Source organism: Phragmites australis, chromosome 19 (genome assembly GCF_958298935.1).
Source record: "Phragmites australis chromosome 19, lpPhrAust1.1, whole genome shotgun sequence".
NCBI lineage: Eukaryota > Viridiplantae > Streptophyta > Magnoliopsida > Poales > Poaceae > Phragmites > Phragmites australis.
Genome location: NC_084939.1, coordinates 17,271,660 through 17,285,479, shown reverse-complemented (window position 1 = coordinate 17,285,479; position 13,820 = coordinate 17,271,660). Strand labels below are relative to the sequence as shown.

General features: G+C 42.3%; 2 protein-coding genes across 2 annotated transcripts; one reads left to right on the top strand and one right to left on the bottom strand.

The window, feature by feature from the left end:
- Positions 1-952: 952 nt before the first annotated feature.
- LOC133900954 (methylthioribose-1-phosphate isomerase-like) lies at positions 953-5,041 on the bottom strand. Its single transcript, XM_062342252.1, has 9 exons — positions 4,828-5,041; positions 4,683-4,738; positions 3,398-3,553; positions 3,131-3,230; positions 2,336-2,478; positions 2,136-2,241; positions 1,710-1,848; positions 1,359-1,627; positions 953-1,230 (listed from the first exon to the last, which is right to left on the bottom strand). Exons 1-9 carry the CDS (start codon positions 4,891-4,893, stop codon positions 1,162-1,164), a joined length of 1,104 nt encoding a protein of 367 aa, XP_062198236.1. The 5' UTR covers positions 4,894-5,041; the 3' UTR covers positions 953-1,161.
- Positions 5,042-8,727: 3,686 nt separating this feature from the next.
- Positions 8,728-13,313, top strand: LOC133900500 (multiple organellar RNA editing factor 1, mitochondrial-like). Its single transcript, XM_062341659.1, has 5 exons — positions 8,728-9,156; positions 11,146-11,243; positions 11,336-11,401; positions 11,597-12,264; positions 13,071-13,313. Exons 1-5 carry the CDS (start codon positions 8,783-8,785, stop codon positions 13,080-13,082), a joined length of 1,218 nt encoding a protein of 405 aa, XP_062197643.1. The 5' UTR covers positions 8,728-8,782; the 3' UTR covers positions 13,083-13,313.
- Positions 13,314-13,820: the final 507 nt, after the last annotated feature.

The window sequence follows — 13,820 nt, the reverse complement described above, 5'->3', positions numbered from 1 at the left end:
ATGGTAAAAACGATTTTGTGACACGAGGCGCTTTTATAACTCATAAGGTTGACTGCATATGTTGAGCCCTGTGAAGCAGCTAAACGTTGTCGCACGCACCCCTCTCACCTCACTATTAAGTGAAACGAAAGAGTTGGGCCATTTTTAGCTACATTTTCGCGTTGGCATATTGAATACATCCATGATTGCGGCTGAAAAATTGCATCTCTTTGAAAAAATCCATCTCCGTCGCCGATGAGGATTTTATTACGTTCCACCCATCTGATTACTTACAACTATCCATGATCAGGATGAACATTATATAACGCGAATACAAGATGATCAGGATGAACTTATTTATGTGAATAGCAGCTTAAAATGGGGATTGAGACTTGGTCTAATCCGTAGTTAATACATCTAGTTGCCGATTTGCTTAAAAATCATCTCGCAATCGTGCTGAATTGAGTCTGCGAAAAGTTGCAAATCATCGAACGCGAGAAGTGTCGGTGTCGATAAGGACGCAGTGATGCTAGGATGGAGGTTTCCAGTTGAGAGTCCCTTCTCATTGAGTTGAAAGGGATACAAGCTAGATAATCATCTGAGATTGAAGGGGAGATCCAGTGGCATCTCACACATTATTCAAGCCAACGTTGGAGTTGCTGCCTTTTGGACAAGGATAATAGAGGCTTAAGTGACACGTGACATATAACCTAGGGCTCGGCTTTTCTTTCACTTGGACCATAAAATATAATATGTGAAATTTAATCTTTGATGTATCCCTTTCGTCTTAGTTGAGTAGCTAGGTGTTGCTAATGAAGTATCCTGTATGTTGGTGGTTCTTTCCTATGTGCCCACCTGGGACATCTAATGTATTATATTGAACTTTATTCTACCTTCAATGAAATGAATGAGCAGAAATCCTGTCATTTGTCTAAACGAGCTGGAAAGGTCTAAGTCGCAATGAAACCATGGATTTCTCAAGAAAGTTTTTATTAGTCCCAGCAGGCGTGGCCACATCCTCGTAGTACAGCACATGCCGATACCGAAACTTTATTTTCCATTGCCACTAGGAGCAATCTTATTGTATAGAGTAAAACATGAGCCATCTACCATCACTTGGACGATGAGGATGCTCCAGCGCATTTATGCCATATACAAAAAAATGAGCCTAACTGGAGAGCATTATTTCGCAGACTGAATGAAACCATTGATGTCGAAAGCTCCATTAGCATCAGATTTTGTGATTACACCCTGTTAATAAAGGTGAAAATTCCAGTTAGCACAAAAGTTTATCAGTCAATGTTCTGCTGCATATTGGACCAGTAGCAGAAGTGCATAACGCAAAGACATTTCAAAAGGATGGATATATATATATATACCTTTTCCGTTATGATTGCAGTAATCAGATTTGCTGGAGTAACATCAAAGGCTGGGTTCCAGACTGATATACCCGAGGCGGCAACTTGCTTTCCTAGACCACCTTCAGAGTTCAGCAACTCCTTAGGTGACCTCTCTTCAATGACAATTTGTTCCCCAGATGGGAGTGAGAGATCAATGGAAGTTATGGGCGCTGCAACATAGAACTGGACACCATGAAGCTTCGCAGAAATGGCAAGGTTGTATGTACCAATCTTATTGGCCGTGTCACCTTGAAATTCCACAAAGGAAAAACAGTCAACAAAAGGAACATATAACTTTCCGTAGGTTTGAGATATGATGTGGATGTTTACCGTTCGTGGCTATACGATCAGCGCCAACTATTACCGCCTGAACACGTCCTTGTTTCATTAGTGCAGCTGCAGCAGAATCTGCTATCAGTGTTGCAGGTATTTTGTCATGAACCAACTCGAAAGCTGTAAGCCTGGATCCCTGGACAGCAAATCAGCATGAACTTTACATGTCCATAAACAACACTGGGAAAATTTATCTTAAGAACAATGCTGAAGAAAATGTTGTAATCAGTTATGCCTATTGGAATATGTTTAACCAAACTAAAATAATCAGCTATCCCTGTTGGAATATATTTGACCTAACTAAATTGATATTCAGTGGCTAGTCATTTGAAGTTGTACCATAGATTTAAATGGCTGTAGTCAAATTCCATGCCTTGGAACAAAAAATGAGAAGCTAAGTCAATATTCCCATGGTAATGTTACCTGGTTAAATGGACGAGTTTCAGTGCAAAAGGCCTTCTCCAAAACTCCACCAGAGTGAAGAGCACGAATAACCCCAAGGGCAGTTCCATAACCAGCAGTGGCAAGGCTGAATTAAAAAGAATGCGATAAAATATCATTACATAAGATATTTGAGCATGACATATAGAAAAATTCAATTCATTTTGATTTACAAAATTTACCTTCCAGTATTACAGTGAGTTAGAACAGAGATATTTTTTGAATTTCCGAGCTGCTGTTGAAGAAATTCGGCTCCATGTGACCCAATAGCCTTATTATCAGCCACATCATCAACTAGCATAGTCTCAGCAGCCTCAATGTAGGCCTGGTTGAAGTAAGGAGTATTGAACATGTTAGTAAGAGGTAAGATATGTCCATCCAACTCTCAACCAAACAGGAAAACTTTGAGGTTTTCCTCCCAAATTCGGAAGGGTCATGTGAAGTAATGAATTACATGCCATAAGAACATAGTGTAGCTAGAACTGACGAAAAACTAAATACATGAACATTTTACTTAACCACATTTTGATCCTGCGCATGTTAACTAATTTTTGTTTCTCTTAATCTGGGTCGCACAATTTCAACATTTCGAGTAAGCTGTGGTAAGTTCCTGGGTAAGCTTGAGAAAAACTGAAGAATATATTCAAATTTAGATAATTTTCAGCTTTGACTTTTAACTCTACAGTTCAGTGCAAACGCTGGAGGGAAAACTTTAAGTGGACCCTAAAGAATCACAGTTCCAATGTTGGTTCAATACAACTAATCTGTGGCTCCACATTCATGCCATCTCCTATTCACTTCATCACGTTAGTTACTACTAGCTTAGATTAAAAGAAACGTAGGTTGCAGGATGGATTAACTATGTAGGTGCTGGCAACACCACATTGCCATAGTTCATTCCAATTGAATTTGTTTCTGTAAGTTAATAAGTATTGGTGAGCAGAAAGTGCACTAAAAATATTTATCTAGGTTCGCACCTGAAAGATAGCTTTGGCATCTTTCGCATTTTCAGCTGTCTTCGACACAATTGTCTGAAGTTTTGTTGCAGCATCAGATAGGTTCACTGCAGTTGGTCGGCTGATACAGAAATTAAAAAAATAAAACAGGTTAGATATGCATACTAGAACTAGACACGCTGTTCACACGGATAACATGAACAGCAGGACCAAACTTGTCCCACACGAGTAAAAAAGGAATTATACACGTCATTAACAGTTAATATTCAATAGTTGAACTATGCTTACCTGGATACAAGGTATTCCAGTTTCTTGGAAACAAAAGAAGCTGCTTCTGCAGGCGTACCAGTGAAATCTAGACCAGAAACTTCCACAGCTAACGCTAGTGCCGCTGCTATGGCTATTGCTGGAGCACCACGGACAACCATGTCTCTGATCGCATTCCTGAAGAATATTGTGGAGTTCAATGGTCAGTATGAAATAAGCATTATTAACTGAAAAACAAAAAGATTCACCGGAGCTGGCATCTGAAGCTTATCCAGTGGTATGCATCACTGGTTACACTTCAATGGGGCAGTAGGTTTATTACTTGGAGAATATACCACGAAGTTACTGAAATGTATCTATTCGTATCTTTCTTCTCTAATTTCATCAATGGAAATTCAGAAGGTCAGGACTTCACTTATCACAGATTCAGTATGATATCCTTCTACAGCTCTAGTGACGAAATTACCAAAAAGTAAGTCACTGCGATAATCACTGAACAGGCAGAAAGCACTTTTGCATTATAAATAATGTAAAAAAAACTTATCAGTTATCACGAGCTCCACCAAATTGGTTAGAAATATACACAAATCAATTGAACCACAGAAGGAACGGTTGTAAACCAATGAAGAATGATTCTTTGATTTTGACCATGGCAACGACAAAGGCACAGTTCTACTTGCCCGAAATAGTTATTCTAAGAGATAACTTTCGTTCTAATGATGGCTGGCAATTAAAAGTCAAATAGGTTTTATGACTATGAACGAACATGGATGAATCATCAATTCATCATTTTTTCCCCCTCATATACTCCCTCCTGTACTCCACATTGACCATCTCAACATATTACATATGTGCCTCCATTGCAAGTTTGCAACATTTCCCTTCACTTCCCTAAGATTCCCTTCTGAACTGAACAAAAGTACTCAAAAGCGAAGAGAAACCAAAAGCTTGGAGCTTTAATAGCACCCTTCAATTTTAAAAGGAAAGTTTAGCTCTCGACCACTGAAAGTCTCATACTTCAGCAGGACAACATTGCACTTTTCAGTTTGAGTAAAATAACAACACAAAGTGTGTGGATGTTTCTTTTCAAGAAAAAAGAAATCTCGAAACCACCATCCCCCTCCTCGCCGTCAGCTCCGCGGATGGGACAGAGCCAGGGATGAACCAAGAACGCGGGGTCCCAAACTAGCAAATTGGGAACATTCATCTGCTGCAGCAAACGACTCCAACTTCCCCAGAACACCCGTCACACTAGTCACTACCAAGAACGAGGAGATGAATCGAGAAGAGAAAATCTCCAGCTCACCAGCCATCGGCGGAGCCCTTCACGTCGATGTAGACCACCAAGAGCGGCAGCTTCCTCTGCACCGAACCAAAACCAACCCGAAAACCCAATCAAGAACTGCGCATCCACGTTTCACAGGAAGCAGAAAAGACGAAGGGACACAAACCTGATCAAGGAGGCGGAGCGATCCACGGGCGTAGACGATGGACTGCAGCGCGTCTGATCCCACCATTCTGGGAGGGGGAATCCGGCCGGAATTGGGGAAGAAAGAAATATTCCGACGATTCAGAGAGCAGGGGGCGGCGCAGAGCAGAGCAGGAGGGGCTCGTCAGCGAGTCCCGTGACTTTTTGGCTGGCTCCGCATGTATTGGGACGGGAACTGGACTAACAAGAATGTCTCGCCATTTTTACATTAAGGTCCTCAAACTATATTTATTTATGCGTCAGCCCATGAAGAACATGGTCGGAGGATGTCGACCGGAACAGGTGTGACGTGGTGGCATCATGGATCCTTTCTAACATAAAAATTGATAATTTTCTGCGTTTCTAGACTTTTTTTGAGAAAAGAATAGCCTTTCCTGTAAACAACTGAGTCTACCTACAGCGAGAAAAGGATAGCGTTTATAATTTTTGTCAGAGGTGGTAAGACGGCAGCCGAAGGCGGCGGCATGAGTCATGCCATGCCTGAGAACTCGACAATATGCGAGTATCTCAAGGACAAATATGCAAAATGAATGAAAGTACAAAATGTAAGAAGAGAAACGGAGGCGCGTTTTCTACAGTATGCTGTTTTCTTTAACCACTTAAGCTCGTGAAGAAATCGGCATTTCCCCCCCTCTTTGCTAATGTTTGAGCAGGATGACAATAGGTACAAATCTGCCAAGTATTACCATCTTATATCCATATCCGTCTCAATTATACATTATCACTATAATACCCGTACCCGCTTATGGATACATTATTTATCTATACCCGCACTTAGCAGGTAACAGGTACCCGATGAGTTACCTACCCCACTTTAGCAGGTAGTAGCAGCATAACACAAGGCAACTGCATTCTCACATTGGGGTACGGAAGCTGTATAGATTGCCAAAGCAAGTAACCAATATTCTATGAGTTTTTGTCAGAACACAAAAACTGATTCAAGAACTAACAAAACATCATTTCCTGATCTCATTTAGATGATTAGTTCATCATAGGTGAACACAGCTCTGAACAAAATAATAGAAACCTAGTTAAGCTCGATCAGTTCCAAGAAAGCAAAAGATAGAAACAATGAAGAATCCTTCAAGATTCTGGGAAGCTTTCGATGGATCTGGCGGCGGCAGTGGCTGGGAGGTGGCATGGGGCTGTGACAGCGGCTGGGAGGCCACACCTACATGGGGCGGCGAGCCAAGGCACTCGACGAAGGCTGTATCACTGGGCAACGCCGATCGATTGTTCGCACGACGGTCAACACACACACACCGAGCTGCCGAGTAGGACTATGGGGGCTGGGGCGATACGCCAACCGCCTGAGCGAGAATGTGGCTTGCCGCTTGCAGGAGGCTGAGGCCCAGGAGCAACCGAGTGATGTTGTGTTAGCGCGTCGTTGTCGCACTGCGGTGGGGCGCGGCGTGCGGCGGCCAGGCAAGGACTATAGAGTGCGGAACTACGGATTGGGGAATGGGGTGTGGGCGGCGACTTGGGGGCGATGAGGTTAGCCCTTAGCTGATTAGGGTTTCTTGGCCTTTTGGGCCAACAAAAGTAGGAGATGGGCTGGTGGCTTGATGAGGGACTCGGACCCATGGGTAAACGAGTCTAGGTACTATGAGAATATACTTGTACCCGCTCCACCCAATGAGTGAGATTTTTACCCATTAATAAATCCGTGGGTATGAAAAATAGCTCATACCCGGCCTTTAATAGAGTAATTACCTGTCAGATAGCGGGTAACAGGTACCTATTACCATCCCTATGTCTGAGTCCTCCACTTCACCTCCTTTTGGAGATTTTTCTGCTAGTTATTATCGCAGGTGGGAACGCCATAAAGTGAAGATCTTTCGATATGAAATCATGTGGAAAGGTTGGCAATGCTTGCTACTGGAATCAAGGAGGTCTGGTGTACGACTCCCAACAAGGAAGGGCTAGGTGGTGTCATGACAACACTACAACATGTACAGATTCCTCTGTGATCTTGGAGCAAGAAGGGTTTCAGTTCTGTTTCAAGATAACTTGATTATTTGAGAGCCATATGCCCTCATGCCTCTACGCTACGACATGCTATAAGATCAAGTCTGCCTGCTCAAAGCAACATTAAGGTCTCTGGCCCAAATTGGTTGCTGATGATTGTCGCTAAGTACCTTGCTGAGGTAACCTCTGATTTTTTTATGATTATTTGGCACGCTTGGAGTGTACGTAATGGGCTAATGCAAGCTGGGGAAAGAATTTTTATTGAGGGTTCGGTTCAATTCCTGAAATGATATATGGATCACTGAGCCAAATTCGACAACATGATCACCCATTGGATGCTAAAGACAAACAATTGGTGGGGAAATAGAAGGCAATGCACATGGTGATCCGCAGGATAAGAGATGGATTCCTCCTAGGGAGGGAGCTCTAAAGATCAATGCGATGGTGGGTTCAATGAGTAGACGGGTGCAGGTGCGATTGGTATCATTATCGATAATCAAGAAGGGCAACCAAATTTGACCACTTGGCGTGTTTTATTCTATTGCAGGGATGCAGAGAAAGCTAAAGCTACAATGTGCTTGGAAGGGATCAGTTGGCTGGCTATTGGCCTAACCAGGCAATGATCCTTGAGTCCGTCTGCTCGATAATAGTACATAAGCTCTAAGCAAATTCGCTTGATTGTTCCTTGGTGGAACCGATTATTCAACAAACCGTATAGGAAGCCCGACAATTGCAGAGTGTTGAAGTTATCAAGATATGAAGAGGGTAGAATAAAGTTGCGCATGAGCTTGAGCAATTAGCTATTAGGTTGAGTCATCGTTGTGTGTCTTTTTCTATTGTTCCAGAGTGTGTCAATGTCTTAGTTTGTAATGATATTACTTCATTATTAATAAAGCTTCCTCTTTCACAAAAATATGTAAACATTCTTATAAGTGTAGAAGACGGAATCACTGTTAGAGGCACCTATCACCACTTATCCAGATCAAGAGCTCTTTGCCGAATTGAATTGCTGGAGTAGTGGCAAGATAGGAAACAAGAACATAGATTTACAAGCATGGCAAAGCCAAAGCTCCAGTGGTGAATGATGTTTTGTGGCTAGCGAGCCGGTCATAGTATGGGGCATGTAAGAAGCGTGCACGGGCTACGATGATGTAATTTTGGCTATCCGAAATGAAGAAACGGAAGGTGAATGACCATTGATTGGGTGTAGATAAGATTGTGGTCATTTGCCCTAGGTGGCTCCAACACATGTGAGCAATGTTCCAAGTTTTTGAGTGCCAATGAGTCAAATAGCCATATGGGATGTATATATGTTGGTGGTGTGATACATTTTCATCTCCTCCGATGTAGGGCTTATTCAAGAGATGGTCGTGTCGCATATAGTCATTGACTAAAGTCGTTTGTTAAATATACCATGATCGAAGAGTGGTTTGTCTTCCTTTTAGTATAGAAGAGAGACGTGCCTCTAGTAGTACTCCTATTTGCTCAACATATTTGAATAGCGCAATGGGTAAATATGTACGGATTAAATTTTTATGAGCAGCACTTTAAAACGATGATGTGGTAGATTTGGATTGAATCCTGATTTGCCCAGGTCATGAACTCATACTTACGTTTGTAACGCTTATATATAAAGAGATAATTGCTCATATGCTATTGCCAACCGGACAATATCCATCCTCGCTGGCCCACCTGCCAGGGTTCATAATGGCCGGATAGAAAGCAACTCATGGCCCACCTGCCTGTGACCCTTACTAACCCCAGAAAATCGAACCCAATCGCCGCACGAAAATGGCATTCGCTGGGCCCACCGTAAGAACCCGGCTGGACCCCACCTGTCAGGGACTCAACCTCACAGCCACTTACCTGCTAATAAATCCCCGGCTCCCTCGCCCCCACACAAACCCCTAAACCCCAGAAGCTTCTCCTCCCCGAAACCCTAGCCCGCCATGGCCCTCGCGCTTCGCCTCCGGCGGGCCCTCGCCGCCGCCTCCATCTCCGCGCCACTCCTCCGCCCGGTGGCCGCCTCAGCCGCGCCACCCCACTCCGGGTCCCTCCTCCTCGCTCCCTTCGTCCCGCTGCCGCTCCCGCGGCCGTGGCTCCTCCTCCCCGGTGCCGCCGCCGGGTTCCGGTCGACGGCGGCGGCTGCGGCGCGGGGAGGGGACTACGGGGCGGAGGACAGCAAGATCTCCCCCGACGAGATCCTCTTCGAGGGGTGCGATTACAACCACTGGCTCATCACCATGGAGTTCCCCGACCCCAAGCCCTCCCGCGAGGAGATGATCGAGACCTACCTCCAGACCCTCGCCAAGGTCGTTGGAAGGTATAGCTAAGGTCCATCAATTTCATGCCGGCGTATCGGTTCTGTATCAGAAATGTTTGACTTTTGTTGGGAATTGGGCTTGGTGCCGCTATGAATTTGTTCCCATAGGTGGTGAAATGTGATACAGAATTGTGCGATTGGTTGGTCTCGCTGTGGGCCTGTTTGGCAGAGCTCTCGGAGTGGAATCAGGGAGAGCTCCGCCAAACAGTAGTTTTCAGATTTTAGGTTTTAGCTTCCAGAGTGATTTTGGAAGAGTGATTATCTAAAATGAACTAAGATGCTGGGAGTTGAAAAAAGTAGTTTTCTCTTATTCACTTTTCACATAGAATCACTTCCTCTATAGAGTTTACTTTAGAGAATCACTATGGAATCAATTTCATCCACATAATCACTTTCTTCAGAGAATCATTCCCTCAAGAGAATTTGGATCATGGGGAGCTCTACCAAACAGGCCATGTGTTGTGTATGGTCTGGGTGATAGGGGATCAGTAGGGTGTTTGATTTGAAGTGCTGCACGTGTTGGTATTGTTGTGGTGCTGATGCGGATTGGTGGCCTTTTTTTACTCTAATCTGGTCTGGTGTTTGATACTAGTATGTACTAGCCCAGTAAAAAATAAGTGTTGTTTCAGAATGCTTGCAGTCAAGCTTTTTCAACTTTGATTTTTGATTGGCAAATATGAGATGATACAGGCAAATTCGTCTTTAAAAAATACTTTCGTAGTATTGGCCTATTGGGTTTTACAAATATAATACAATACGATAAATGGCCACTGTCCATTTTGGAGACCTTGCCAATTCCCAAAAAATGTAATTGTTTGTGACTGGAGGGAGCATTCCTTTTTTAGGCGTCAAGAGGGTTCATTTCCCTTTGCAAAGCAGTTTGGTACTAATCTGAAGTTTCAATTGCTTGGAGTAAGTCGAATCTTGGACATTTGTTTTTAGTGTGTTAGCTTCAAGCATGTGAGTAATTCATTCATATTTGGTGTCTGCAGATGTAAATTATCTCACCATTTTCCTTTATGTCATAAAGTGATGAATCGGTTCTACTTCTGGTGTGTCATTGAGAAACTCTTTTGTGCTTGATATCAGGGGTAGTTAATGAGGGCTTATATTGGAGTACGAGTGAGGAGGGTGTATATTGAGTGATGGGTGATTTGAGGGACAGTATGCAAGTTTCGTCTAGTATTGCAATGGAAGTATGAGCATCAAAAGTGGTTTCATGTACATATTAGTTTGTGTTAACGTGGGATTAAAAAGTTGCCACATAGTGTCAAAACCATCTAACTCCCTCTCCTGTTTGAATTTTTACTTGATCATTATAAACATTTCAACGGGTGAGCCATCCTGCTTTTAATTTAGGGAATAAATTAGCCAAGGGCGACATGAGGGCAAATGTTGAAACTTGAAAGTAGTATCTCAAGGTCTGCCTAAAAGCAACACGTGTTTGCTCTGAACTGTTACATTGCTCCTATTTTGTTGTTTTCTGTGTTAAGATAGATTAATTCTAGAAAGTGTAAGAAGAAGGATTTATCTTTGGAGGATTAGTAATTATTAACTTGATTTTGAGTAATATAAAATTTCAGTTACCAGAAGATGTACAGTAATCCATTGCCAAATAATGTTTCCGCTTCCAGGATCACACCATGTGTACACCACCTATTGTTTCTTGTTTCTGCAGCATTGTGCTGTTCATATTATTCTGTGTTTCACTAGCTGGAATCTTTGTGCCAGTGATCTATGTTTGGTGAACGGTCCCCCATGCAGTTATTGTATATACATGATAATTTAGCTCTTAACTCGTCAATTTATTGTTCTTTTGATGCCTGAGGCCATTATTGTGTATATTTGCGGTATAGCTCTTAACTAGTCAAGTTGTTGACTTGTTGCTCTTACTTAGGGTGCTTAACCTTTGTTATATCTGAGATAAACAGTTAAGTTCAAGCAACTGTAACATATTGCCTCAATTACTAAGCCCTGAGCTTCTTGTAGTTATGAGGAGGCTAAGAGGAGGATGTATGCTTTTAGTACAACAACTTATATTGGTTTTCAGGCTGTAATGACTGAGGAAATGTCAGAGAAATTTCGCGGTGAGCGATCAGGATAACTAAATTTATGTTCTTGCAACTAATATGATTATAACTTTATAGTACTTACCTGCCTGTTTTGGTATTTTGGTCAGGATTGCCTGGAGTAGTTTTCATTTTGCCTGATTCATATCTATATCCAGAGACAAAGGAGTATGGAGGTATGTTCTATTCTTGTTTTCTCTTTCCTGAATTTACTATTTATTAACTTTACATACTCCTGATGTGTTCTGAGTGAATAAGCAATCCATGCGTTCCCTATAGTTTCTAATTGTGCCACGATTAATTTTTTTAGTGCATCAATTTCATGATACTTGATAGAAATTCATGCTGTATGTATGTATTGATTTCATCAGGAGACAAATATGACAATGGTGTCATCACTCCAAGACCACCACCTGTTCATTATAGCAAGCCATCAAGGACTGACAGGAACCGTAACTACCGAGGAAACTACCAGAGTGGTCCTCCACAGCAAGGAAATTACCAGAACAGCCCTCCACAAGGAAGTTACCAGAATAGCCTGCCACAGCAAGGAAACTTCCAAACATACCGCTCGCAGCAAGATGGAAGAAGCTATGCCCCACCGCAGAATTATGCACAGGCTGGACAAGATGCTAGAGGTTATGGGAGGAATGATTATGCAGACCGTTCAGGTTACAATGGACCGCCTGGTGGATTTCACAGTCAAGCACCGCAGTACCAAGGGCATGTAAATCCAACCGCTCAAGGTCAAGGTTACAACAATCCACAAGATCGCAGGAACTTTTCGCAAGGGCAGGGAGGAGATTTCAGGCCTGGTGGCCCTTCAGCACCTGGAACTTATGGCCAACCATCAACACCTGGAAATTATGGGCAGCCACCTCCATCAACGTATCCTGGTAGTAACCAAGGGGTTCCTGGTGTGAATCCTAGTTATTGTGGAGACATCAAACAGGGGGCAGGACCTGCATATGGTAGAGATAACTGGCAAGAGGGTTCTGGTCAGTATCCTAGCCCAGGTGAAGGACAAGGGAACTGGCAGGTATGAGAGCATTTGATATACACTTTTTTACTTGTAAAATGGTACTACTGTTTGGACTGGAATATACCATTTTAGACTGCCAGTATATCTAGATCTACAATATGGCATCATTCGGTGTGCAACCTGAAAGTTCAAAGAAACCTGCTACTATCTTGCCTGTAGTGTTTGGCTAGTGATAGATTGAATTCATACAGTGACTATGCATAGGTCAGATGTCTGGCTACAGTTTTCTTCCTATTAAATGATTTTTAGATTTATGAACTAATTTGTTCATTTTCAATTTGCATGCCCCTCGATTTACTGAAATTGTTATTGTAGAGTGCAATAATAACATTGCAAGAACGCATTAAACCCATTTATATCAAAATATAAGAGCTAGAACTCATTCTGCAGCAGCCCTTCTCCAGTGGAATATGCCTATGAACTTATGTTTCTTTTTTATGTAGAAAATTGCCTCACCTGCTTTTATAGAAAGCAGTTACATTTTTCTTCAACCTTCTGCTGACGTCACCAGCTTACCAGATCACACAACTCTTGCACAAGCTAACCAAGCTTACAACCACACTTAGAAGTTTCGTATATGTTACATATCAAAAGAAGCAACCAAACACTAGTAAATTAAAGTTCCTGCCAGACATTGAGACAGCTGTCATCTTGTCTGTCACCGAGAGTCGGTCTTTATCAGGCGCAAGCCGAAGCAACAAGGCACTAATAATATACTTTATGAACTAATGTTTCTACTCTGGCTATTCTTTTGCTGTTATCTATTGCTGATCACTGATACTTGTTCTTTTGTTGTTGTGCAGGGTAGGCAGTAAAATCTTAAGAGTTTCGCTGAATACAAGCATGATACTAGAGATGCAGAAATCCCCACCTGTAAAATAAACGACTGTGGTGCATTGCCTTCTCTTTTTGCTTGCATTCAAATTCTAGACTTATGGGCATGTGTTATTGCCAACGTTAAATGCAAACTTAATTTTTTTCCCTTTGTTGTGCCACATGTTGACATATTTAAACGTCGCAGAATGTGAAACGCCATTTTGTCTCTATTTATTTTACCTGGTCTGGGTTTGGTGAATACTGTTTGTATGGATGTCTTTCATGGAACAACTCATGCCATGTGCTTATATACGGTAATTCTGAGTTGAATTTTCATTTTGCACCACCCTCGCAAGTGCAACGTATGGGATATTTCTCTTTTTCTGAGATGCATGCATTATCAATGATATGCTCATAATTTCAATCATATTTGCAAAAGGGCGGCATCTTAAAGGTGTGCACCATTGCACGTCCTATCGGGCGCTGCTTCTTTGGATGCATCCCCCCTTCTTTCGAAGAGATTGTTATCAGAATTCATACACTTGGCCCTTTGAAGCGACAACGCCTTTCAGATGCTTTTATCCATCTGAAAGTTACATGAATAGGAGGGAAACCTGTCTTTTTTTTTTCTTATGGAAAATGAAATCCAACTTTTAGGTTATGACGACTTGCAGAATCATTCCAATGCTCGAATCTAGTATTTGCCCCTTTGAACGGAATAAAGTTGTCAAAAGGGG